Raw genomic sequence first — 24,485 nt, forward strand, 5'->3', positions numbered from 1 at the left:
GATGGCTCAGACACTTGCATGTCCTGCTCTTGATTTTGACTCAGGTCATAATCTCAGGGCTGTGAGATCAACCCCCATGTCAGGCTCCATGCTGAGTATGGAGACTGCTTAGGATTCTCTGTCTCCCCCTCTCTCTGTCCCTGTCCCCCACTTGCATACACAGGCATGCCCTCTCGCTCTCTCTCTCAAAAAAAAAAAAAAAAAGAAAGAAAGAAAAGAAAGAAACCCTTAAGCATCCACTAAATTTAACAAATGATTTCTGTGAAACAAATTAAATTCCTTTTCCCTAAGTGCTACCTTTGTCAGGAACTAGGAGATATTTTCTGCATAACATGAGTAACTTCATATGGTACCTTGGTCACAGGATTTCTTCTGTTTTCAGGAGTAGGCTTTGATTTCAAGTGGCCTCATTCTCAGGTTCGAGAGATTCACCTGCGGCGTTACAATTTAAGGAGGTCAGCTCTTGAGATTTTTCATGTTGACCAATCCAACTACTTTCTCAATTTCAAGAAAGAGGTATGTAAGATGCGACCTTTCTGGAAGCCCCAGTGTTAACTTGAAATAATTTTTCAGGGACGCCTGGGTGGCTCAGCAGTTAAGCATCTGCCCTAGGCCCTGGGTGTGATCCTAGAGTCCTGGGATCAAGTCCCACATCGGGCTCCCTGCATGGAGCCTGCTTCTTCCTCTGCCTATGTCTCTGCCCCACGCCCCCCCCCCCCCCTCGGTCTCTCATGAATAAATAAAGTCTTAAAAAAAAAAAAGAATTTTCCAACTAGTAAGCTGTAATGAAACTTTGGACTCTGCTCATTTGTGAAGTCAAAATATTAGAGGAAAAATAAATACACTTTAGGAGCTAAGTAGTCAATTAATTCTATTGGGATTTATATTTGAGTATTTTTAGAGTACTTGTTTTCAGTTTTTATATATGAGTAGGTAAATCAGTAGACTATTAAGTGTCAGCCAATAAGTGTCTTACAGTATCCAGTTGTGAAATCATATGCAATATATATAATATGACAGGATTTATGAAATTGGATTGGCTTCAGTTAAATAATAATAGGGCAGATATTTCTTTCAGGAATAGAGTAAATTCTTGAATAGTGTAAGTGGTTAAGATATTACCACTGAAGCCAGATTACCTGGGTACAGATACTAGCTCCACCAATAGTTGTGTACCTGTAGCACATTACTTAGGACACTTGCCCCCAACCTTTCTTCCTTCTGTTATTCACTTGAGGTCAGACTTGCTTCATTCTTTGACAGCTCTCCCTGTCTTGTCTCGTTCTCCATCTTCCATCACAGGTGCCTCTACTAATAAAATCCTTGAATGTTCCATTCTCTTTTGCCATCTGCTTCTGAGATGATCTGAATTAGCACAGTCAATAACTAAGTTTCTGTTCATTTGTGGGATCCAGGGTTACTTATAGATAATCTTATTCAGACGTTTGAAGGGCATTTTGGGGGGTGCCTGGGTGGCTCAGTCAGTTAAGCATCTTCCTTTCAGCTCAGGTCATGATCCCAGGGTCCTAGGATTAAGCCCTGCATCAGGCTCCCTGCTCAGTGGGGAGTCTGCTTCTCCCTCTGCCTCCCCTACTTGTGCTCATGGTCTGTCTTTCTGTCTGTCTGACTCTCTCAGATAAATAAATAAAATCTTTAAAAAATAAAGGACATATTTGTAGTTTTACAAAAGGATACTTTTTTACTATTAGAAATAAGTTTTCCCCATAGGAATATGAAAAGCTATTGTTTTTTTGGAAGTTAATTATCTTAATTCAGTGCATATTGATAATTAATCAATTATCTTATCTATAATTTCTATTATCTTAATTATACACTAGTATAATTAAACCAAGCATGCTCCTGTTGAATACTGTACATTTGTATAAATTTATAGTTTTTTTTAAACGATTTATTTATTTATTTACTTATGATAGAGAGAGAGAGAGAGAGAGAGAGAGGCAGAGACACAGGAGGAGGGAGAAGCAGGCTCCATGCCAGGAGCCTGACGTGGGACTCGATCCTGGGACTCCAGGATCGTGCCCTGGGCCAAAGTCAGGCACCAAACCGCTGAGCCACCCAGGGATCCCAAATTTATAGTTTTAAAAGCACATTTATACATGGTATCTAATCTTCATAACAACCTTCAGATTCAATATGGCAAATTCTATTATTCTTTTTTTATAGATCAGGATACTGAAGTTCAAAGATGAATTTTATTACTTTATATTTGTGTAACCTAGAAGAATTCAGAAGACTATAGGGGCAGAGATTATTATGTTTAATGTACAAATGAGACTCAGTAAATTAATTGATTTGCCAGTATGATTAGTAAATGGCAGAACAAAATGTGAACTGGATTCAAGCTAGTTTTGTTTTGCAGTATCTGTTGATCATTCCATTATATACCATAACTTTTTCAAAAAATATATGGCTTGACTTCACCAAACTTAGTATAAAAGAGAAGTTAAAACCATAATCTATTTATGAGAAATGTCCAGAAGAGGCAGATTTGTAGAAACAGAAAGTATAGATTAGTGGTTGTCAGGGAATGAGAGGGAGTGGGAATTGGGAGGTGATGGCTAGTCAGTATGAAGTTTCTTTCAAGGATGATGAATGTATTCCAGAGTTAGATAATGTTTATGGTTGCACAGCTCTGTGAATATACATCAACAAAGCCCACTGAATTGTGTATTTCAAAAGGGTAAACTTTGTGGCATGTGAATTATATTCCAGTAAAATAATTACAAAGCCATAATCCCACTTTGTCTTGATCAGTTTTTAAACTATAAAGTGAAAAAAAAATAAAAAATAAAAAATAAATAAAAAATAAACTATAAAGTGCTTTTTTTTTTTTTTCTAGATTAGAAACAAAGTATACAGCAGACTGTTGTCACTTCATTCTCCAAATAGTTATGGAACCAGATCTCCACAGGAATTATTCAAAGCATCAGGATTGACACAGGTGGGAAATTTTCACAGTCACTCTTTTAACATTTGTTTTATATTTCAGGCTTTTGCTTAAAAGTAAAACTTACTCTTCCGATTATTTTATTTTGGTTGTGATAACCACCTTTCATTCAAATTGATCTTTTGAATTATCTTTGAATCTTTCTGTTTCACTAACACAAAGCCCTGCCTTCCAGCTTCCAAATGATACCATTTGGTTCATGAGCATATCTTATGAATTCTTCTATTTTAATAATTTTATCTTTTTAAAATATAACAAATGAGTTTGTTGGGGTTTTCTAATAATAAATTAATCCACACATGAAGTAAAAAGTGGAAAAACACACAAGACCATGGGGATAAAGGCAAAAAATTTAATTCTTTTGTCAACCAAATTTAATTAATCTTCTTGTATATTTTATTCTCACCTATATCTCAATATCTCTTGAATTTCTATTACCAAAATCCAAGGAAAGGCCATTGGTTTTGCTTTGTATGACTGTCAGTAGTCTCCTAATACAGATCTCTGCTTCTTGACTCTTTCCTCCCTCTCACATCCGCATTAATAATAATCTTAAGTGTTACTCTGTTCAGAAGCTATCTGCAGCTCTTTCATATTGCTTACGGAGTAAGCTTTGTTTAATGGAGTACATTTCCTGTTTTTTTTTGTGGAACAAACTTTATTCGTTAAGGTAATTCTCAAGTTAGCACTTGATAATTATAGTTGGGGTTTCTATAAAATCTCTCTCTATATATAGATTCATTTTTCACCATTCTCATAAGTATATTTTTTGCTTAAGGCAAAGAGTAAACTTAAATGTGAATGTTAATCTGTCAGCAAAATTCTTGAGCATACCTACACTTTGTAATTAACAGTCTAGGATAATGAAGTGATTAAAAGAAAATAGTGATTATATTTTTCTTGAGAAAATTTTATATCTAATATAGCAAAATCCCATCTACTCTTGCTCTAGCAAGACAATTTTCTAAGGATAGTTAACATAATACTTATTTAGAATTTGTAGAACATTTTAATACATTAGGTTGCTTTTATTTAATATGTGCACTTATGAATATTTCAATTTATAACAAAATTTTCAATGTTGGACAGTCCTAAAATTGACATTTTAAAAATATTTAAATAAAATAATTGGAAAAAAGGTATAATTCTTATGAATTTTTTACTATAACAAAAGATTTTAATTTTTTCTTCCTTTTCTAATGACCAATTTTTAACAGGTAGGATATTTAGGAAAAATACATTGATTTAAGCCTTTTTTTAAAAGTTCTATTCTTTGTATTAGAAAATTGATCAAGGCAATAGGAACAAAATATTCTGTTAGTACTATCATTTATAATTAGTAACTTCTAAATATTTAAACTTTTGTTTTGTGTACTGTCTAGAAATGGGTAAACAGAGAGATATCAAATTTTGACTACCTCATTCAAATAAATACAATGGCAGGACGAACCTATAATGACCTTGCGCAGTATCCTGTGGTAAGTTTTATAGAAATCACATAAATATGGAATTTCCTTTCAACTTTATAATACACAAAAATGTATGTGTATGATGATTATTTTTCATCTTTAAAAAAGATACAAAAACTGTTTTTGCCTTTTGTTTATTTTCTACCCTACTATCTTCAAAAAGTGTATAAACATGAAAAGTAATTAAATAATAAAAGTTTTTTTTTTTCACTTCACTAAAAATATTCCAATGGTATTAGAGGAAATGATGCTTCTGGTCATGGAACTAAAGATGAATAAACATTTGAAACAGGGAAAAATATTTTTAAAAACTATCCCTCTTTGTCTTTAGATAAGCATTAGATATTATATATGGGGATAGTAGTTTCTGTGGAAAGGAATGTCTAAATTGTAAATTGTGGCTCTTTTAGTTTCCTTGGATTTTACAAGATTATACTTCAGAAGAGTTGGACCTTAATAATCCATCTGTATTTCGAGATCTTTCCAAACCAATTGGGGTAGTTAATGATAAAAATGCCAAAGCCATGCGAGAAAAGTAAGTGCCTTTTATCCGTTTTGAAAGATACCCATCACTTGTGATGGTATTTTGAATTTGCATTAATTTCTATTATGGCCAACTAAGTATTACTTTTTTTAAATGCACAACTACTTTTGGTAATCAGAGTCTGATAATCCCTTCACTATGTTTTCCTGAGAATATATCAGTTGTCCCTCATATCTTAACTATAGTCTGTTTATTTCATTTCCTTGCCAAATTTAAATTGATTTTGTTTAGTTTCTTTTCACATTGTATGTGGTGAAGGGTAATTTTTCTTCCCAGGTATTTTTACATTTATTAATCTCCTAATCTAAACATGCAAAAATACCCTTAATAGAATATTTTGATAGATTTAAAAATCAGTAGTAATCCAACATTGACAAATAATGTGAATAAATATAGTGAAATATTTAGAAAGTTATCTATTTTAATAAGGAAAGGAATTTTTAAATTCTTTATATTTATGATCCTGTGAATGTCTTAAAATTCTTTTTCTTCAAAGCAAGCTGCTGACAGGTAAAATAATAATCTAATTTTAATTTCCCTTTTTCTTCATGTGAAATTGTGAATGACTTGTCAGTTTTGACTTCTGATAATAAGGGCAAAGAACTGTTTTGCAAACAAACAATGTAGATTTATTTGAGAGTAGATTGCACATTTCCTTTCTTTCTTTCTTTTTTTTTTTTCAAATTTACCTTAGAACTTTTTGCAGTGTTTAATATTTGATTTGATTTACTAGTGGAATTCTGTGTGTATGTTACCTCACTACCATTAGTCAAACTTTTCTGACAATAACAAAAACACAATTTTTTTAACACTGTACCACGGGAAATATTGTTTTAAATTTCACTAGTATATGTTTTTGCATAGATGCAGATGACTCTGACCTGAAAGATTTTATTCCCCTCAATATTAATGATTTCTGTGTGAAAGGTAATTGGCCTCAACTGGATGAGCTAATTACTATTTTGGTTTGAAAAGTTTAGTGTTTATTTTCTTCAAAAAGCTGTTTGTTCTTATTCAGATTTTATATGCACTAATTCAGATGTCAGTATTTAAACCACCATTCAAAACAATTACACAGTGGTAGTGCTTACAGAATCACTATATATATCCTTTGCTTATTATCTGTTTTAGGTCTTCCTACCATCATCTTCCTCCTTTCCTACCTTCTTTTTCCTTTGATTGTTAGGCATTCATTTCCACAATTCTTGACTGGTCCTCCATATTTTTCTTCCATTACCTTGGCCACAAATGGATGTTTTATTATATTTCTTACAATAGCAGAAAAATGGAAACAACCCTTTATATATAAAATTAAAGAAATAAAGTGTTGTATGTTCATATATGTTACTGTTAAAAATACCCTATGCCTGTTAAAAAATAAATTGTTCAGGGGATCCCTGGGTGGCGCAGTGGTTTGGCGCCTGCCTTTGGCCCAGGGCGCGATCCTGGAGACCCGGGATCAAATCCCACATCGGGTTCCCGGTGCATGGAGCCTGCTTCTCCCTCTGCCTATGTCTCTGCCTCTCTCTCTCTCTCTGTGTGTGACTATCATAAATAAATAAAAATTTTAAAAAAATAAAAAATAAAAAATAAACTTCAGTTGGAAAAATGTAAATAGAAAATTGTTAAATGAAAAAATAGGTTGTAAACATTATTTTTAGCACTTTTATATTGAAATATATTTGTATATTAACATGCATTAAGGGTGACAGATGTTCATCAAAAAAATTTTGTTTAATATTTTATTTATTTTATTCATGAAAGGTACAGAGAGAGAGAGAGAAAGGCAGAGACACAGGCAGAGGGAGAAGCAGGTTCCATGCAGAGAGCCTGACATGGGACTGGATACCAGGTCCCCAAGATTAGGCCCCAGGCTGAAGGCGGCGCTAAACTACTGAGCCACCCAGACTGCCCTGTTCATCAAAATGTTAATGTTACTTATCTCTGTACTTGGTTTTAAGTTTCTTCTTTTTTGTTCTCTGTATTTTCTAACTTATCTACAGTGAATATGTATTATTACATAATATGAAACTATTCCAGAATCCTGTTTTTTAGTGATATTGTTCAGAAAATAGTATTAATAAATTATTTTTATTGGTGTGATATATGAATACATAAATAATAAATATTAATAAGGACTTCTTAAAAACTGTTTCTAGTAATGCAATAAATCTTATGTCCTCCTAATTTTAATTTTACTGTTGTGGTTACAAAACTTTAGTTTCTTTTTTTAGATATGAAAATTTTGAGGATCCCATGGGAACTATTGATAAATTTCATTATGGTACTCACTATTCAAATTCTGCTGGAGTTATGCACTATCTTATTCGTACAGAACCATTCACCACCCTCCATATCCAGCTTCAGAGTGGAAGGTATGTTTTGGGTAAATAAGTTATTTTCTTAAGACTACATGTTAGCATTGAAAACTCTGCCTTTCATGTCATGTACTATGTAACAAGGCCTTATCTTTTTTATTCTCCTCTGTTAGATTTTGATTCATTTAATAGCCTCTAGATAAAAACAGCCAAACTAGTTTGAGAATGGGTCATTCCAATTGACTTAACAAATGACCTTTAAGGAGAATTCCTTTTTACTTTTACCTAGTGTATCTTTGTGATTTTTACTGGTTTTAGGAACCTACCAGAGATTGAGAGTTTGAACTAATTTAGACCAAGATCCAGAATGTCTGTCAGAGATTTAAACCTAACCAATGCCTCTTTAAAATATTTATTAAAGAATAAAAAGGAGGACAAATGAGGGGCTCTTACATAATTAGCAACAACCCACATTGGTCTGAAATGCTATTGTATTATCATATTACCTGTCAGAGTTATAACTTATTATGTTTCGTGCTTTCCTAATAATCCTAAAGAAATAAACTTCTTTGTGAATCTTTCGTTTTCTAGTGTATATCCTCCCTGTAGCTCCCTACTTATTCACATGTTATCTCTATGTTGTCCTATTCTTTAACATTACTATTTCGCCTTTCCTATGTACCAGTTGAGCTGTATAAACATTATCCATTGTACTCTCTTTGCATATAGTTTTTATCTCTCAAAATTAGCCTTTACTCTTTAACACAGTAAGCCTTAGCTTAGCTTTTAAGAAGAAACTCTGTCCCAGTGATCACATTAACCATCTCCAAATCTTACATTTACATGATAGCAGGTAATTTTCCCCTTGTTAAAATACTAACTGGGTCTTTTCAGCTTTTAATGATTTTAACAATAAATGATTTGATTGCAATACATGATTTGATTATAGAGCTTTAGAAATAGATTCTGTGCTTCAGAAGACACCATCAAGAAGGGAAAGGGACAACCCTTTCAGGGGGAGAAGATATTTTTAGGTTATATATCTAATAAGGGACTTGTATTTATTTATTTATTTAAAGATTTTATTTATTCATTCATGAGAGAGAGAGAGAGAGAGAGAGGCAGAGACACAGGCAGAGGGAGAAGCAGGCTCCATGCAGGGAGCCTGACGTGGGACTCTATCCTGGGTCTCTAGGATCACGACCTGGGCTGAAGGTGGCGCTAAACCGCTGAGCCACTCAGGCTGCCCCAGGGACTTGTATTTAGAAGTCTACAACACAATAATCCTTACAATGCGATAATAAACAGACAATGACCCAATTAAAAACTGAACAAAGGAACTGAATGGACATTTCTCCAAAGAAGATGTACAGATGTCCAAGAAACATATGAAAAGATGCTCAATATCATTAGTCATCAGGGAAATTCAGATCAAAAGCAAATTGAGAAACCTCTTCACATCTATAAGGATGGCTATAATAAAAGATAGATAATACCTAGTGTTGACGTACATATTGGGAAGTCGGAAACCTTATGTACTGCCTGTGGAAATAAAAAATGATTCAGCCTCTGTGGAACAGTCTGGCAGTTCTTCAAAGGGTTAAATATAGAATTATCAAATGACCTAGTAATTCCACTCCTAACTATACGTTCAAAATAATTGAACACATATGGTCTCACAAAAACTTGATACAAGTGTACATAGCAGCATTATTTGTAATAGTCAAAAAGTAAAAACCACCCAGATTTCTGTCAGGTGATAAAATGTGGTATATCTGTTCAATGGAATATTATTTGGCAGTAAGTAGATAAAAGGAATAAAAGATACATGCTATGACACAGATGATTCTCACAAACGGTATGTAAATGTAATCAGACATAAGCCACATGTTGTATGATTTACATGAAGCGTCCCACATAGGCAAATGCATAGAGACAGAAAATAGATTAGTAGTTGCCAGAGAGTGGAGATAGGGGGAATGGAGAGTGACTGCTTATAGCTACAGGGTTTCTTTTTGGAGTGACGAAAATGTTCTAAAATTGGTGATTATTGCACAACTCCTGAATAAACTGAAAAACCATTCAATTGTGAATTTTATGTAAATTATATCTCAGTAAAGCTGTTCTCCCTCACCCAAACAAAAAATCTTGCCATTAAGATTGTGTCTCCTTGAATTTGGATACACCATCAATAGACTTTATTAATGACCCACTCACTGACGGTAATTAAATTCAGAGTTCTGCTAAGTTCAGCTTCACCTCAAACCAAGATTGGTAGGCATAAAAAGCATCAAAATAGTCATCAGCATCATTTAGTAAGTCATTAACTAAATCCAAGAAAACAATATCAAAGGAGATGAAACAGAGGGGTTTATGCTTTTTGTGAATATATCAGAACAGTATAATAAAATTGCAACTGGCTACTTGCGCTTCTTTCAACTACCATAGGCCTGTGATGAAACTTAAAATAATAGTACGTACAAGTAAAATATAAAAGCTTTAGCCACAGAACTATTTCCCTAACTCACCCTCTGGTTTTTAGCAGAAGAGTTTGCAAGGATATTTATATAGAGAGATTATCAGCAGCATTCCTTGGATCTGTTAATCATGTATATTAATAGTAATATTTAAACTCTGTCATTCTAAAATATCCGAATAATTTTTATTCACTCTCTATATTGAATTTTACTCAGCAAAAATTAGGCCTTTCCTTAGTTTTTTTTTTTAATTTTTTTTTAAAATTTATTTATGAGAGAGAGAGAGAGAGAGAGAGGCAGAGACACAGGCAGAGGGAGAAGCAGGCTCCATGCACTGGGAACCCGATGTGGGATTTGATCCCGGGTCTCCAGGATCGCAACCTGGGCCAAAGGCAGGCGCCAAACTGCTGTGCCACCCAGGGATCCCCCTTTCTTTAGGTTTAAATTTAGTTTAATCTGTGGAGATTTTCTCCAGTATGATTGTTTTTTCAGCTCTTTTAACTAAAATATTAGTGATTAAAATTACATATTTAGTTCTAGCAACAAAATTTGAAAGATAGATTATAATAAGAAAGAAAACAAATTGTGTTATCAAATATCAAGAGAAAGATGATTGAAAAAGAAGCTCTAATCATTAGGAAATCTGAAGGGAAGTGTAAGGCTTGTTTCCTGGCTGCTGTTACTCACTATTCTCTATTAATCTCCACATGCAGGTTTGACTGTGCAGATCGACAGTTCCATTCCATTCCTGCCACCTGGCAGGCACTCATGGACAACCCATATGATGTGAAGGAACTGATTCCTGAATTCTTCTATTTCCCAGAGTTTTTGGAAAATCAAAATCGTAAGAAATAAGAGATTAAAAATCTGATTCAACAGGTCCCAGTGAAGGATCCTGAAAAATACCTTCCAGGACATTTTTGTGATATTCTATAGTATTTAAGGTTCATTGTATCTGTGTATTCATTCAATAGGGTTTGACTGATGGCCAGATGTAGTCTGGCATTTTTCCAGTAAAATGCTATGCTCTGGTGAATGATGATAAGTGAGTCAAATTTGAATTGGTGAGAGAATTTATCAGAGTACACTGTTTACCAGAAAGCAAAGATGGCTATATGCTATTTCAGCCATATAGCTAGCCACTTAGACTGTGTTTGAGTTAGGAGTAGGGAAGAAAAAAATGTTTGAGTTAGGTAAGATGAGGATTTAGACCAACAGTTTGCAGACTATAGGTCTGTGGGTCATATCTACAGGGCAAAGTTATTTGTTGTGTTTTGTTGGAACACAGCCAAGCCAATTCATCTACATATAGACTGTGGCTGTTTTTATAGCTTAACATCGTATTTGAGTGATTGCAGTAGAGACGATGAGGCTCATAAAGTGAAAAATATTTATTCTTTGATACTTTATAGAAAAAGTTCGCTGGCTCCTGGTTTAGAGCAGAAGAGAAGAGGCAAATTGAAAATAATGACAGAGTATAAGTTACCACAATATTTGAAAAATTATATTATGTTTTTGAAGTAGAGAATTATGGAGCCAAATACAGTCTTTAAAAATATCCAAATACTCCTCTAGGAAGTATTTTTGGATTTATTTTTAGGCACAATAAAAATGGCAAGATTGTTATTGGTGTTCTTAAGGGAAATTACAGTGTCAAAGGACCATTATCAGCTTCTTTTTCCTCCTCTACTATATAATGTTAATGTTTGACCCTTTGTTTCTTCAGGAGAGTTGTTTGCTACACTAGGGAGAGTATATCCAGGGCTTTGTGTGGTCTGATCATGCACTCTGGAACACACTGATAGAGGCAGGGCATTGATTTCTCAGAGTGAGGTAATTAAAATTGGTCACTTTCAGAAAATCAAATGAATCTATTGATGGACTCTGAGCCATAGGACTGGAGCCTCCAAAGCCAGGGTATCTGGGCGAGGAGGGATGAGCAGATTAAATTTGGATGCCAAAGATACTCTTAGCTTGACAATTTCTGATGTTCGCTAGAGCAAGTTGTTGTCTCAATACAGTCCTACTGGCTTCCTTTTCTGACTGTATGTTGCTTCTTTGTTTGAAATGAGGTAGGTGGGGGCGGCCTGGGTGGCTCAGCGGTTTGGCGCCGCCTTCAGTCCAGGGCCTGACCCTGGAGACCCAGGATCGAGTCCCACGTCAGGCTCCCTGCATGGAGCCTGCTTCTCCCTCTGCCTGTGTCTCTGCCTCTCTCTCTCTCTCTCTGTGTTTCTCATGAATAAATAAATAAAATCTTTAAAAAAAAAATAAATGAGGTAGGTGGGAGAAAGCAAATTACATTATTAAGAATGTCATCAAATATTAATATTAATTAGGAAAACAAATATTAGTAAAACCTCAAAATTGTACAAGCAAGAAAATTTTAGTATTTTCCACAGTGCAAACTACAAGGTATGGTAGTATTCAAGTAGCTTAACAAAATCCTCAAAACCAAGTTCTTTCTGTATTTTCACCCTGCTGTTCTAAGTGTTTCAGCTTTGTCCTTGGCTAGTCCCTCTCATGGTTGGAAAATGACTTGTAAAGCATTTCTAGACTTCATAGGCAGATACAACAGTGTCTTAGAAGTGGATTGTTAATTCTTTGTGTCATTTCTTAAAAGTAAGAAATCCTTTCTTATAGCCTTTCCTCATTATTCCTACACCAGTCAGGCTACATAAAATAAAGCACAAGGATGGGTACTTAAATAAAATCAAAGTTCTGTTACCAAATAAGGAGGGATGGCTAGTGGGTTGGCAATTATGTCTGTTACACAATAGTTGAGTTAGCAAAGCCACAGGCCCTATGCATCCTGTCATTCTATGACATTGAAACCTCTCTCCAGTTTTGGGACACACTGATATTTTAAGGCAGCTTCTTTTTTGAAGGTCTTTTTTGTTAACGCTTTTCTTTTTCCCACTATGAAAACAGAAAACCTCATTTTGGGGACAATTTTGTCAAACTACTGTATTTTAACTATATGAGCAAATCTTTATGATGTCAGTATCTACTTAGAATAGTGGTATACAAATATATTTTTTTCCTTATGACAAACATAACACTTCTATTGCATAAATTTAAAGTATAAGTTATACAGGGACGCCTGGGTGGTTCAGTGGTTGAGCATCTGCCTTCTGCTTGGGTCATGATCCTGCGGTCCCAGGATCGAGTCCCACATCAGGCTCCCTGCATGGAGCCTGCTTCTCCCTCTGCCTATCTCTGACTTTCTCTCTGTGTCTCTCATGAATAAATAAATAAAATCTTAATAAAAAAAATAGATACAGTATAAGTTACACCAAAAAGCAATAAGGAGCTGTATTTTGTAAATTAACTATTAGAGGGACTATATTATTTTTAATGCAAGAAGAATATTGAATATTGCATTATTGTTTAGAAATCAGTTTAGGTCATGTCTATGGTATCCCCCACTTCCCAACCAAAAATCAATTATTAATCTGATTTACTTCGTAATAACCAATTTAAAACTGTTTTATTCTCATTTACTTTTTAAATCAACTGATAAAATACATTTCAATGTAATTATTTTTACCTGTTCAGTAAATTTAGAATAAGAAGGGAACTTGATTCCTTCTTAATTAGAGGAGAAGAGAAGCCTCAATTTGGCTAAGGACTGTGCCCTTATATTTGTTTTACGTGATTTATTTAAATCTAAAATGATTTGACACATTTATCCTTTACTTATCTTAGAATTTAACTTGGGTTGTCTCCAAGTTTCCAAAGAAGTGGTAAATGATGTCATTCTCCCCAAATGGGCTAAATCAGCTGAAGATTTCATCTATAAACATAGGAAAGCTCTGGTAAGATTTTTGTGTTTAGTTATTGCATTACTAAGACTGAGATGCATGTGTTTTCTAGAGAATGGACTAAAGAATATCTGGCTATTATTTTTCTAGATTTATTTGTCATCTGTTATATATACTGTTGTAGAGAGTATAATATGGTAATTTATTTTGGGGTTATAAATCTTTGGTAGAGTAAAAATATAGTGTCGTTCCATGGATATATTTATTTATAGTACATATATAGTATATATTTATTATATATTATATACATAATGTATATATTCAGGTCTTTACTATAACTGCCTATTGTATTTTAAACTATTCCAACCACCAAGCTGGTGTTGTTTGGTGTTTTGGAGTTCCCACATTTGTTTCAAACCTAACAAGAATGAGGGGCACCTAGGTGGCTAGGTCGGTGAAGTGTCCAACTCTTGACTTCAGCTCAGGTCGTGATATTAGGGTCCTAGGATCGAGCCACTTGTCAGGCTCCGTACTCAGTGTGGAGTCAGCTTGAGATTCTCTCTTTCCCTCTCCCTTTTCTCCTCCCTTGGCTTGTGCTTATGTACATCTCTCTTGTTTTCTCTCTCTCTCTCTTTCTCTCTCTCTCCTCCTCCTCCCTCCTCCCCCCCCAAATAAATAAATAAATAAATAAGTAAGTAAATAAATAAATAAATAAATAAATAAATAAATAAATAAAATCTTTTAAAAATCTAACAAGGATGAGTGCATTTATATTTTCTCTCAAGGATTTCAATTAGTTTTTTAATACGACTGCTAAATCCTAAATTCCACTTTTAAAAAATATTAGTTTTTAGCTGAATTTTCAGTTTGGAATTAAATGAATAGAGTTATAAACATTGCTATTGTGTCTTTTTTGTAAACGATGCATTCCCCCCACTAAGCTCTCTATCTAAATTGAAATGTTTCAGAGTCTGAAACTAATTAATTAGGCCAATACTTGGAAACATTCCCTGTCATTAGTATATAGTATGTCAGGTTACAAAATTCAGGATTAGATCATAATATTTGTAATCAGTAACACTATGCATGAATAAGAAATTGAAAAAAATTAACTCTGAAAAATAATCTTTTACTTATTTAGCTAGCCAGGAACTTCCTAGATGCATTCCTCTGTATTATCTATGACATGAAGTAGGGGTCCAGGATTTTAGGAATATGTTCCTTATATTACTATGTTAGAAGCCCATGTTTCAGTTATATATTTCTGTGCAATAAACTACCCAAAAGTCAGTAACTTAAAATTTAGCCATTTTATTTTCTCTCACAGTTCTGAGTAAACTGGTCTAAGCTGAGCAATTCTCACATTCTTGAGGTTCTCATGCCCTTGGCAGTCATAGCAGCTGAGTTTGGAGTCATCTGGAGGCTGCATTGAGACACTGGGATACTGGGCTTTTCTCCCTTTCCATGTATTCTCAGGATATCTCCTCTTCTTGTGGCCTCTCTAGCTAGGTACCCAGACATGTCTAGAGCTCAGGGAGGAGTACAAAATTGGAAGCTTCCATGCTTTCTTAAGGCTTAAGGCTGTGAATGGTCACAGCATTTCTGTCACCTTGTCAGAGTCAAACAGTAAGAGCATCAGTGCAGATTGAAGAGGAGGGAAGGTGTAAACACCATCTCTCAGCAGTGGGAGGGAAAAAGAATTCTCAACCAACTTTAATCCACCACAGTCTGCCCTCTGACTGCAAATTATTTGCATTTCTCCTACATGCAAAATGTACATAGTTTCTCCGGTCTCTCAAGATCCTCCCAAAGTCTCATGTCAGCAACCTTTAAGTCAGGAATCTGCAAACTTTTTCTATAAAGGATCAGTAAATATTTTTGCTGGCTTTAAGGTCTGTGTCAAAATTCTGCCACTGTAATGCAGAAGAAAATGGATATGGCTTTGTTGTACTACTCTACAAATCTAGAGGTAGTAAAATTTGGCCCACAAGCAATAAGTAGTTTGCTGATCCCGGCATTAAGGCATGAGGTCTGAAGTCCAGAATTTTGTCAGTCATCTAAATCAAATCCATGTGTGCACAAAACTACTCAGGTTTGTCTGCTCTTGCATCTGAAGACTGTGGAGTAGAGAAAAAGGTTATCTGTCCCCACATAACAACAGTGGTGTGACAAAGACAGAATTATAATAGGTATATCTCTCTCATTCAAAAGAGAGATTAAAAAGGGTGCCTGGCTAGCTCAGTCCATAGAGTATGCAACTCTTGATCTCAGGGTCATGAGTTTGAGCCTTACCTTGGGCATAGAATTTAATTTGAAAAGGTAAGGGACAAAAACAAGAGGTACCTAGCAGCAACTGGTTTAAAACAATTCAGAATTCTAGCAGAGACATGGTTTCAGTTCCTTTATCAGGGCCCAGTGCTATTCCAGAGTTCTCCATGGCTATTTTGTTTTACCCTTTGGCTCTTAGCTTCCTGCTTTGAGTCATTTTTTTTCTTTTATATTAAAAAAAAAGTGCTTGCATGGGTATTTCATATTTTACTGATGACATTCTGATTTAATCATTGACTTTGACCATTTCTCATTTAGAGAGTCTTTGCTCTCTAGTATCCTGGAAATGAGAATAACTGTATTTAGAACTCAGCAAGACCTGCTCCTTTATATTTTTTCAGTTATATTTAAAACCTGAATAGTTCTTTTTTTAAATTCATCTTACTCTTCCACACTTCATCATAGGCAGCTAAAGGAACCAATTAAGAAAGAAAGAAAGAAAGAAAGAAAGAAAGAAAGAAAGAAAGAAAGAAAGAAAGAAAGAAAACCAATTGCCATGGAAATCTCCATCCCCAAACAACATCCAGGTGCTCATCACAACAAATGCACTCCTTAATCCCCATTACCTATTTAACCCATTCCCCATTCCCATTGTACGGAAATGTTGAATCATTCTGTTGTATACCAGAATCTAATATTACACTGTGTATTAACTAACTGGAATTAAAACTAAACAAAAAAAAAATCTGTCACTAGATTCATGAGTTGATTAGGTACTCTTTCTATCTTTGATGGAACTAAACATGGACCCCTTTTCTTCTGTCTCCAGTAACAATTTCCATACTGTCTTTCAAACCATCATTAACAGGCTCCAGGAGGTCCTTTAAACCTCTGCCACACAGTCCACTTTCTTAGTGGGTATTAGGTTGGGTACATTGGAGGGAGTGATTTTCAGCCACCTTTAATCAACCCCAACTGTTTGTTTCTTTGAAGTTCTAGATGGCTATTTCAATGGAAATTTCATAGCAAAGATATATCCATAGCCATCATTAAGTTTTTTGTTGCTGATATTTAGACTATTAGAATACTTGAGTTATTTTCTTCGCCCATTCATTAAGAGGTGTGTGCGTATTATTAAATATTAATAAATATTTCTACATTATGCTAGATAAAATATATATAAAATATGTGGTAGATACTGATTAAATGTTTAACATGATTTTGAGATAATTTTATTTACAGTGGTAAGATTTATGTTTGGAAATGCTTAATTATCTCTTACTTTTTTGAAGGACCCATATTTACATTGTAGTTGGAAGGTATCTCTGTATTATTTGTTCTTTTTCTAGGAGTCTGAGTATGTTTCTGCTCATCTTCATGAATGGATAGATCTGATTTTTGGCTACAAACAGAGGGGGCCAGCTGCAGTGGAAGCACTCAATGTTTTCTATTACTGTAGTTATGAAGGTATAAGCCTATAAACTTTTTATCTTGCATTCCGTTGATAGAAAGTATCATTTAATAGATGTTCATATACGGTATTTTGGACATGAGAAAGACTACATTTAGAAATAGTTTTAATGATCTCTTCGATTTGAAATATTAAGAGATTGATGTGTTTTTTTTTAAGTAATAGTTAAAAGTGTGTATGCAAATCTTCACTTTGCACAGTGAAGGAAATCGTCGACAAAACAAAAAGGCAACATACTCAATGGAGAAGATATTTGCAAGTGATATATTTAATATGCAAAATATATAAAGAATTTATACATCTCAACGCCAAAAATCAAATAATCAATTTAATTTAATTTAATTTAATTTATTTATTTATTTTTTAAGATTTTATTTATTTATTCATAGAGACACAGAGAGAGAGAGAGAGGCAGAGACACAGGCAGAGGGAGAAGCAGGCTCCATGCAGAGAGCCTGACGTGGGACTCGATCCAGGGTCTCCAGGATCATGCCCTGGGCTGCAGGTGGCGCTAAACCGCTGCGCCACCAGGGCTGCCCAAATAATCAATTTTAAAAATGGGCAGAGGACCTGAACATTTTTCCAAAGAAGACATACAGATGGCCAACAGACACATGAAAAGATACTCAGCATCACTTATCATCAGGGAAATGTAAATCAAAAGTACAGTGAGAAATCACCTTAAATCTGTCAGAGTAGCTAAAATAAAAAACCTAAGAACAAATGTTAGCAGGGATATGGAGAAAAAAGAACCCTTGTGCACTGTTAGGATTGCAAACTAGTGCAGCCATTGCAAGAAACAGTATGGAGGTTCTTCAGAAAATTAAAAGTAGAAGTATGCTATGATCCAGTAATAAGTAGCCAACATATGGAGGCAACCAGTGTCCACTGATAGATGAATGGATAAAGATGTGCGTGCACGCTCTCTCCTCCTCCCCTCTCTCTATATCTATCTATCTGTATGTATGTATGTATATATATACATATATATATAATATATACACACACACACACATTCACCATGGAACATTACTCAGCCATAAAAAAGAATGTGATCTTGCCATTTGTAACAACATAGATGGACAAGGGGTATAATGCTAAGAGAAATAAGTTAGAGAAAGAAAAATACCAGATGATTTCACTCAGATGTGGAATTTAAGAAACAAAACAAAACAAATGAGCAAAGGGGCAAAAAGAAAGACAAACCAGGAAACAGGCTCTTACCCATAGAGAACAAACTGATGGTTACCAGAGGAGAGGAGAGGAGAGGATGAGCTAAATAGATGATAGGAATTAAGGAGTACACTTCCCCTGATGAGGATGGGTGATGTATGGAATTGATGAATTATTATGTTGTACACCTGAAACTAATATTACACTGTATGTTAACTAACTGGAATTTAAATAAAACTTAAAGAAAAAAATAAATTAGAACTTAAGAATGATGTAAATAAGTTTTTAAAAAAATGAACAAAGGAGAAAGGAGACTGAAAGACTACTCTTAAATACGGAAAACAAACTGGTGGTTGCCAGAGGGGAGGTAGGTACAGGGAGGAGTGAAATAGATACAAAAAAACGTTATGTATGCAAATCTAATTATAAATGTCAGTTATTGGTGACATAAAAGGTTTTGCTTTCTAGCCCTAAGTGTCCTATTCAGTCAGTCCTGTTATAAGTATTCAGTGTTGAATTGTTAACAGACTTTAAAAGATCTTAAGTATTATAAATAACAAACTCTTCTAATGATAAAATAAGGTGACATCATTCTAATGTTTAGCTCAGGATCAAGAACATTTCTTGAAGGCTTTGGAAGCCTTAAGAAGTAGTTTTTTTCTTTTCTAATCCTTCAATAGTAAAGATGGTGAATAGTGTGAAGTTGGATGAATTTGAACAGAGTCCACATGCCTTTTGGTAAATAGACAAGCTTGTTTTTGCTTTGCCATATTCATTTGATAATAGAGAGGTAGTATGTTTGATGGTTATGAGCTTAGACTTTGAAATCAGACTTACCTAGTTTGGGTACTTACTAACCATATCAAGTACAGTTGGGTATAATCAGTTAACCAGAATATCATCTTTCCCAGTATTTGTTAGATAAGCAGTAACTTATAGAAGCATTTTGTGTGATTATTATACTTGTTTCAGTTTGATTATCATGAAGAAAATAAGTAGTTCTACTGTGAGGCAGTTTGCGGCTCAGTCAATTAAGCATCTGACTCTTGATTTTGTTTCAGACTCATGGGATTTTCCCTGAGTCGATCTCCATGACCAGCATGGAGTATACTTGTGTTTCTCCCTCTGTTCCTCCCCCTGCTTGTGTTCAAATGCACTCTGTGGCTATCAAATAAATAAATTAAATCTTTTAAAAAATAAAAAAAGCCTCTCTTACAATATTCTTACAAAAATTAAGAAAAGAATGGTATTTTATTGAAAATATACTACTCAGTCTCCAGTATATTAATCAGTTGTGTGGCTTGCTGATTTGTTTCACTCCATAGTGAGTTGAGTGCTTCTCCTTGTTTTAGGAGCTGTGGATCTGGATGCCTTAACAGATGAGAAAGAAAGAAAAGCTTTAGAGGGGATGATTAATAATTTTGGGCAAACACCTTGTCAGCTGCTAAAGGTAAATCATTAAAGCTATTGATTACCAAAAATTTTTATTGATTACATATGATTACATTGCTGAATTTTAATGATTTAAAACTGTATCTCTCAGAATTATCTAGAATTTCAGAAAAATTATACTGTCACTTAAAAGTAAATAGGTTTAAATGATTGTTCATTTTTTGAAATAACAAAATATTGTGGTCAAAATCCAGATATTCAATCAATAACTTCAGTCACAGAGAAGTTAATATTTACTCAGCCAATCACTTTATTTTGTTTAAACAACTAAAATGTGACTGGAACCAGGATTTGGATGCATGACTATCTAATTCAGAAGTATTTCTATCATGCCTTGTCTCCTCTGAATTAATAGCTATAATCTCATTTATTGAACTAGATCACTTTCTATGTTTTATAAGCTGTTACTTATATCCTAATTGTGACATTTTCTGCCCTAGTTGTATATTTGTGCATTTGTCTCTTTATTATAAATATATTACAGGCAAGCAGCCTTTTTTTAATCATTTTATATCATTCTTGCATGTAGTATATGTGCAGTAGATATTTGTGAATTGAAATCTCCACAGCTGTGGAGCAAAAGAGATACACAGCAAGACTGTATCTAAATTCTGGCTTATAAATCTGTTGTACTTTTCTTAATTCAGTTATCAGACTAAGGTTTATAATTGCTACTTTTCCTTAGCAGACTTTATTTGAAGCCTCCAACATTTATTTTTTTACAGAATAGTCATATTTAAAATCAATGCTTTATCCCTGTCTGCTGATGGAATGCAAAAGTAACAGAAAACTTCCCTGAGCTTTGAAATAGATCCTATAATATTTTTGCACTGGCTTACTTTTCTTTTTTTCATGAAAGTAGAGCTAATTAGTTTTTACCACCATAAAAAATAACAGAAAAATTAGCCATTGATTTTTCCTTAATTTTTTCTTTAAATTCATTTTAGTTAACGTACAGTGTATTATTAATTTCAGGGGTAGAATTTACCGAATTCTGTTGCATATACACCCAGTGTTCATTATGTCAATTGCCCTTTAATGCCCATCACCCAGTTACCCCACCTCCCCCCCAACTCCCCACCAGCATTCCTCAGTTTGTTTATGATTAAGAGTCTCTTATGGTTTGCCACCCACTCAGTTTTTATTTTCTTTTCCCTTTCTTTCCCCTATGTTCATCTGTTTTGTTTCTTAAATTCCACATTTGAGTGAAACGATAAGATATTTGTCTTTCTCTGACTTATATACTTTGCATAACAACCTCTAAGTTCCATCCATTCTCTCTCTGCCTGTATCTCTGCCTCTCTCTCTTTCTCTGTGTCTCTCATGAATAGATAAAATCTTAAAAAAAAAGTTCCATCCATGTTCTTACAAATGGCAAAATTTCATTCTTTTTGATGGCTGAATAATAGTCCTCTGTGTGTGTGTGTGTGTGTGTGTGTGTGTGCGCGCGCACACCACATCTTCTTTATCCATTCATCTGTCAGTGGACATCTGGGCTCTTTCCGTAGTCTGGTTATTGTGGACATTGCTGCTATAAACATCGGGGTGCACGTGCCCCTTCAGATCACTACATTTGTGTCTTTGCGGTCAATACCTAGTAGTACAATCGCTGCGTCATAGAATAGGTCTGTTTTCAACTTTTTGAGGAACCTCCATACTGTCTTCCAGAGGGACTGCACCATCTTCCATTCCCACCAACAGTGTAAGAGAGTTCCTCTTTCTCCACATCCTCACCAACATCTGTCATTTCCTGACTTGTTAATTTTGGCCATTCTGACTGGGGTGAGGTGGTATCTCATTGTGGTTTTGATTTGAATTCCCCTGATACTGAGTGACGTTGAGCACTTTTTTCATGTATCTGTTGGCCATTTGTACGTCTCCTTTGGAGAAAGGTCTGTTCATATCTTTTGGCCATTTATTGATTGGAATATTTGTTCTTTGGGTGTTGAGTTTGATAAGTTCTTGATAGATCTTGGATACTAGCCCTTTATCTGATGTGTCATTTGCAAATATCTTCTTCCATTCTGTCGGTTGTCTTTGTTTTTTTTCGACTGTTTCCTTGGCTGTGCAAAACCTTTTTATCTTGATGAAGTTCCAGTAGTTCGTTTTTGCCTGTTTCTCTTGGCTCTAGAGACGTGTCCAGCAAGAAGTTGGTGTGGCCGAGGTTAAAGAGGTTGTTGCCTGTGTTCTCCTATAGGATTTTTGATGGATTCCTGTCTCACATTTAGGTCGTTCATCTATTTTGAGTCTGTTTTTGTGTATGGTGTAAGAAAATCATCCAGTTTCATTCTTCTGCATGTGGCTGTCCAATTTACCCAATACCATTTGTTGAAGAGACTTTCTTTTTTCCGTTGGGTTTTCTTTCCTGCTTCATCAGATACTAGTTGACCATAGAGTTGAGGGTCCATTTCTGGGTTCTCTATTCTGTTCCCTTGATCTGTGTATTTATTTTTGTGCCAGTACCATACTGTCTGGATGATTACATCTTGGTAATAGAACTTGAAGTCCAGACTTGGGATGCCTCCAGCTTTGGTTTTCAACATTCCTTTAGCTATTCGGAGTCTTTTCTGGTTCCATACACATTTTAGAATTGTTTTTTCCAGCTCTGAAAAATGCTGATGGCATTTTGGTAGGGATTGTTGCATTGAACGTCTAGAGTGCTTTAAAGGGGTAGCATAGACATTTTAACAATATTTGTTCTTCCAATCCATGAGCATGGAATGTTTTTCCATTTCTTTGTGTTTCCCTAAATTTCTTTCATGAGGGTTCTATAATTTTCACGGTACAGATCTTTGCTGCTTTGGTTGGGTAATTCCTAGGTATCTATGGTTTTTGGTGCAGGTATAAATGGCATCGACGTCTTAATTTCTCTTTTTTTTTGTCTCATTGTTAGTGTATAGAAATGCAACAGACTTCTGTATGTTGATTTTACATCTTGCTACTTTGCTGAAATCCTGTAGGTGTTCTAGCAATTTTGAGGTAGTCTTTGGGTTTTCCATATACAGTGGAAGAATGAGTTTGTCCTCAGCGAAGAGTGCAAGTTTGACTACTTTGCTGATTCAGATGCCTTTTATTTCTTTTTGTTGTCTGGTTGCTGAGGCTAGGACTTCTAGTACTATGTTGAACAACAGTGGTGAGAGTGGACATCCCTGACATGTTCCTGACCTTAGGGGAAAAGCTGAGTTTTTCCCCATTGAGAATGATATTCACTATAGGTTTTTCGTACATGGCTTTTATGATACTGAGATTTGTTTTCTCTATCCCCTACACTGTGAAGAGTTTTAAGAAAGGGTGCTGTACTTTGTCAAATGCTTTTCCTGCATTTATTGAGAGAAACCTATGGTTCTTGTCCTTTCTTTTATTAATGTACTGCATCACATTGGCTGATGTGCCAATGTTGAACCACTGTTGTAGCCCAGGAATAAATCCCACTTGGTCATGGTGAATAATCCTTTTATTTTTTTTTTAATTTTATTTTTTGTGAATAATCCTTTTAATGTACTATTGGATTCTGTTGGCTAGTATCATGAATTTTTGCATCCATGTTCACCAGGGATATTGGTCTATAATTCTTTTTGGTGAGGTCTTTGTCTGGTTTGGGGATCAAGATAATGCTGGCCTCACAGAAATAGTTTGGAAGTTTTCCTTCCAGTCGTGTTTTCTGAAACAGCTTCAGAGGAATAGGTATTAATTCTTTAAATGTTTGATGGAATTCCCCTGGGAAGTCATCTGGCCCTTGATTGTTGGGAGATTATTGATTACTGCTGCAATTTCCTTGCTGGTTTGGGGTTACTTCTTTCTTTTCTTTTCTTTTCTTTTCTTTTCTTTTCTTTTCTTTTCTTTTCTTTTCTTTTCTTTTCTTTTCTTTCTTTCTTTCTTTCTTCTTTCTTTCTTTCTTTCTTTCTTTCTTTCTTCTTTCCTTTTCTTTCTCTTTCTTTCTTTTCTTTCTTTCTTTCTTTCTTTCTTTCTTTCTTTCTTTCTTTCTTTCTTTCTTTCTTTCTTTCTTTCTTTCTTTCTTTCTTTCAGATTTTATTTATTTATTCATGAGAGACACAGAGAGAGAGAGGAAAGGCAGAGACATAGGCAGAGGGAGAAGCAGGCTCCATGCAGGGGAGCCTGATGCGGGACCTGATCCCAGGTCTCCAGGATCACCCCTAAGCTGAAAGCAGCCACTCAACCACTAAGCCAGCCAGGCATCCCTAGTTCATGCTTTCTATTTCCTCCTATTTCAGTTTTGGTAGTTCGTATGTTCCTAGGAATTTATCCAAATCTCAGATTGCCTAATTTGTTGGCATATATAGTTACTCATAATATTCTCTTATAATTGTTTGTATTTCTTTGATGTTGGTTGTGATCTCTCCTAATTCATTCATGATTTTTTTTTTTATTTGGGTCCTTTTTCTTTTCTTTTTGATAAGGCTGGCTAAGGGTTATCAATCTTATTAATTCTTTTAAAGAACGGGCTTCTAGTTCCATTGATCTGTTTCACCAAATTTTTTTTTATTTCTATATCATTGATTTCTGCTTTCATCTTTATATTTTTCTTCTTGTGCTGGATTTAGGCTTTATTTGCTCTTCTTTTTC

The 24,485-nt window shown here is 34.7% G+C and overlaps 1 protein-coding gene across 9 annotated transcripts in view; it reads left to right on the forward strand.

Annotated features, from left to right (window-relative positions):
- The window catches only part of NBEAL1 (neurobeachin like 1), a 178,045-nt gene that overhangs the window by 121,803 nt on the left and 31,757 nt on the right, over positions 1-24,485 (forward strand). For 8 of the 9 annotated variants that reach the window (XM_038585400.1, XM_038585404.1, XM_038585406.1 and 5 more), the window contains 9 exons: positions 383-516; positions 2,861-2,962; positions 4,351-4,446; positions 4,848-4,972; positions 7,216-7,356; positions 10,490-10,620; positions 13,482-13,591; positions 17,155-17,272; positions 19,802-19,899. In XM_038585400.1, coding sequence (XP_038441328.1) covers positions 383-516; positions 2,861-2,962; positions 4,351-4,446; positions 4,848-4,972; positions 7,216-7,356; positions 10,490-10,620; positions 13,482-13,591; positions 17,155-17,272; positions 19,802-19,899 — 1,055 coding nt within the window. Of the gene's footprint in view, positions 1-382; positions 517-2,860; positions 2,963-4,350; positions 4,447-4,847; positions 4,973-7,215; positions 7,357-10,489; positions 10,621-13,481; positions 13,592-16,270; positions 16,393-17,154; positions 17,273-19,801; positions 19,900-24,485 lie in introns of those variants that run through there. The other variant, XR_005385234.1, reaches the window with a different exon arrangement.

Source organism: Canis lupus, chromosome 37, assembly GCF_011100685.1.
Source record: "Canis lupus familiaris isolate Mischka breed German Shepherd chromosome 37, alternate assembly UU_Cfam_GSD_1.0, whole genome shotgun sequence".
In the NCBI taxonomy this organism is placed as follows: Eukaryota; Metazoa; Chordata; class Mammalia; order Carnivora; family Canidae; genus Canis; species Canis lupus.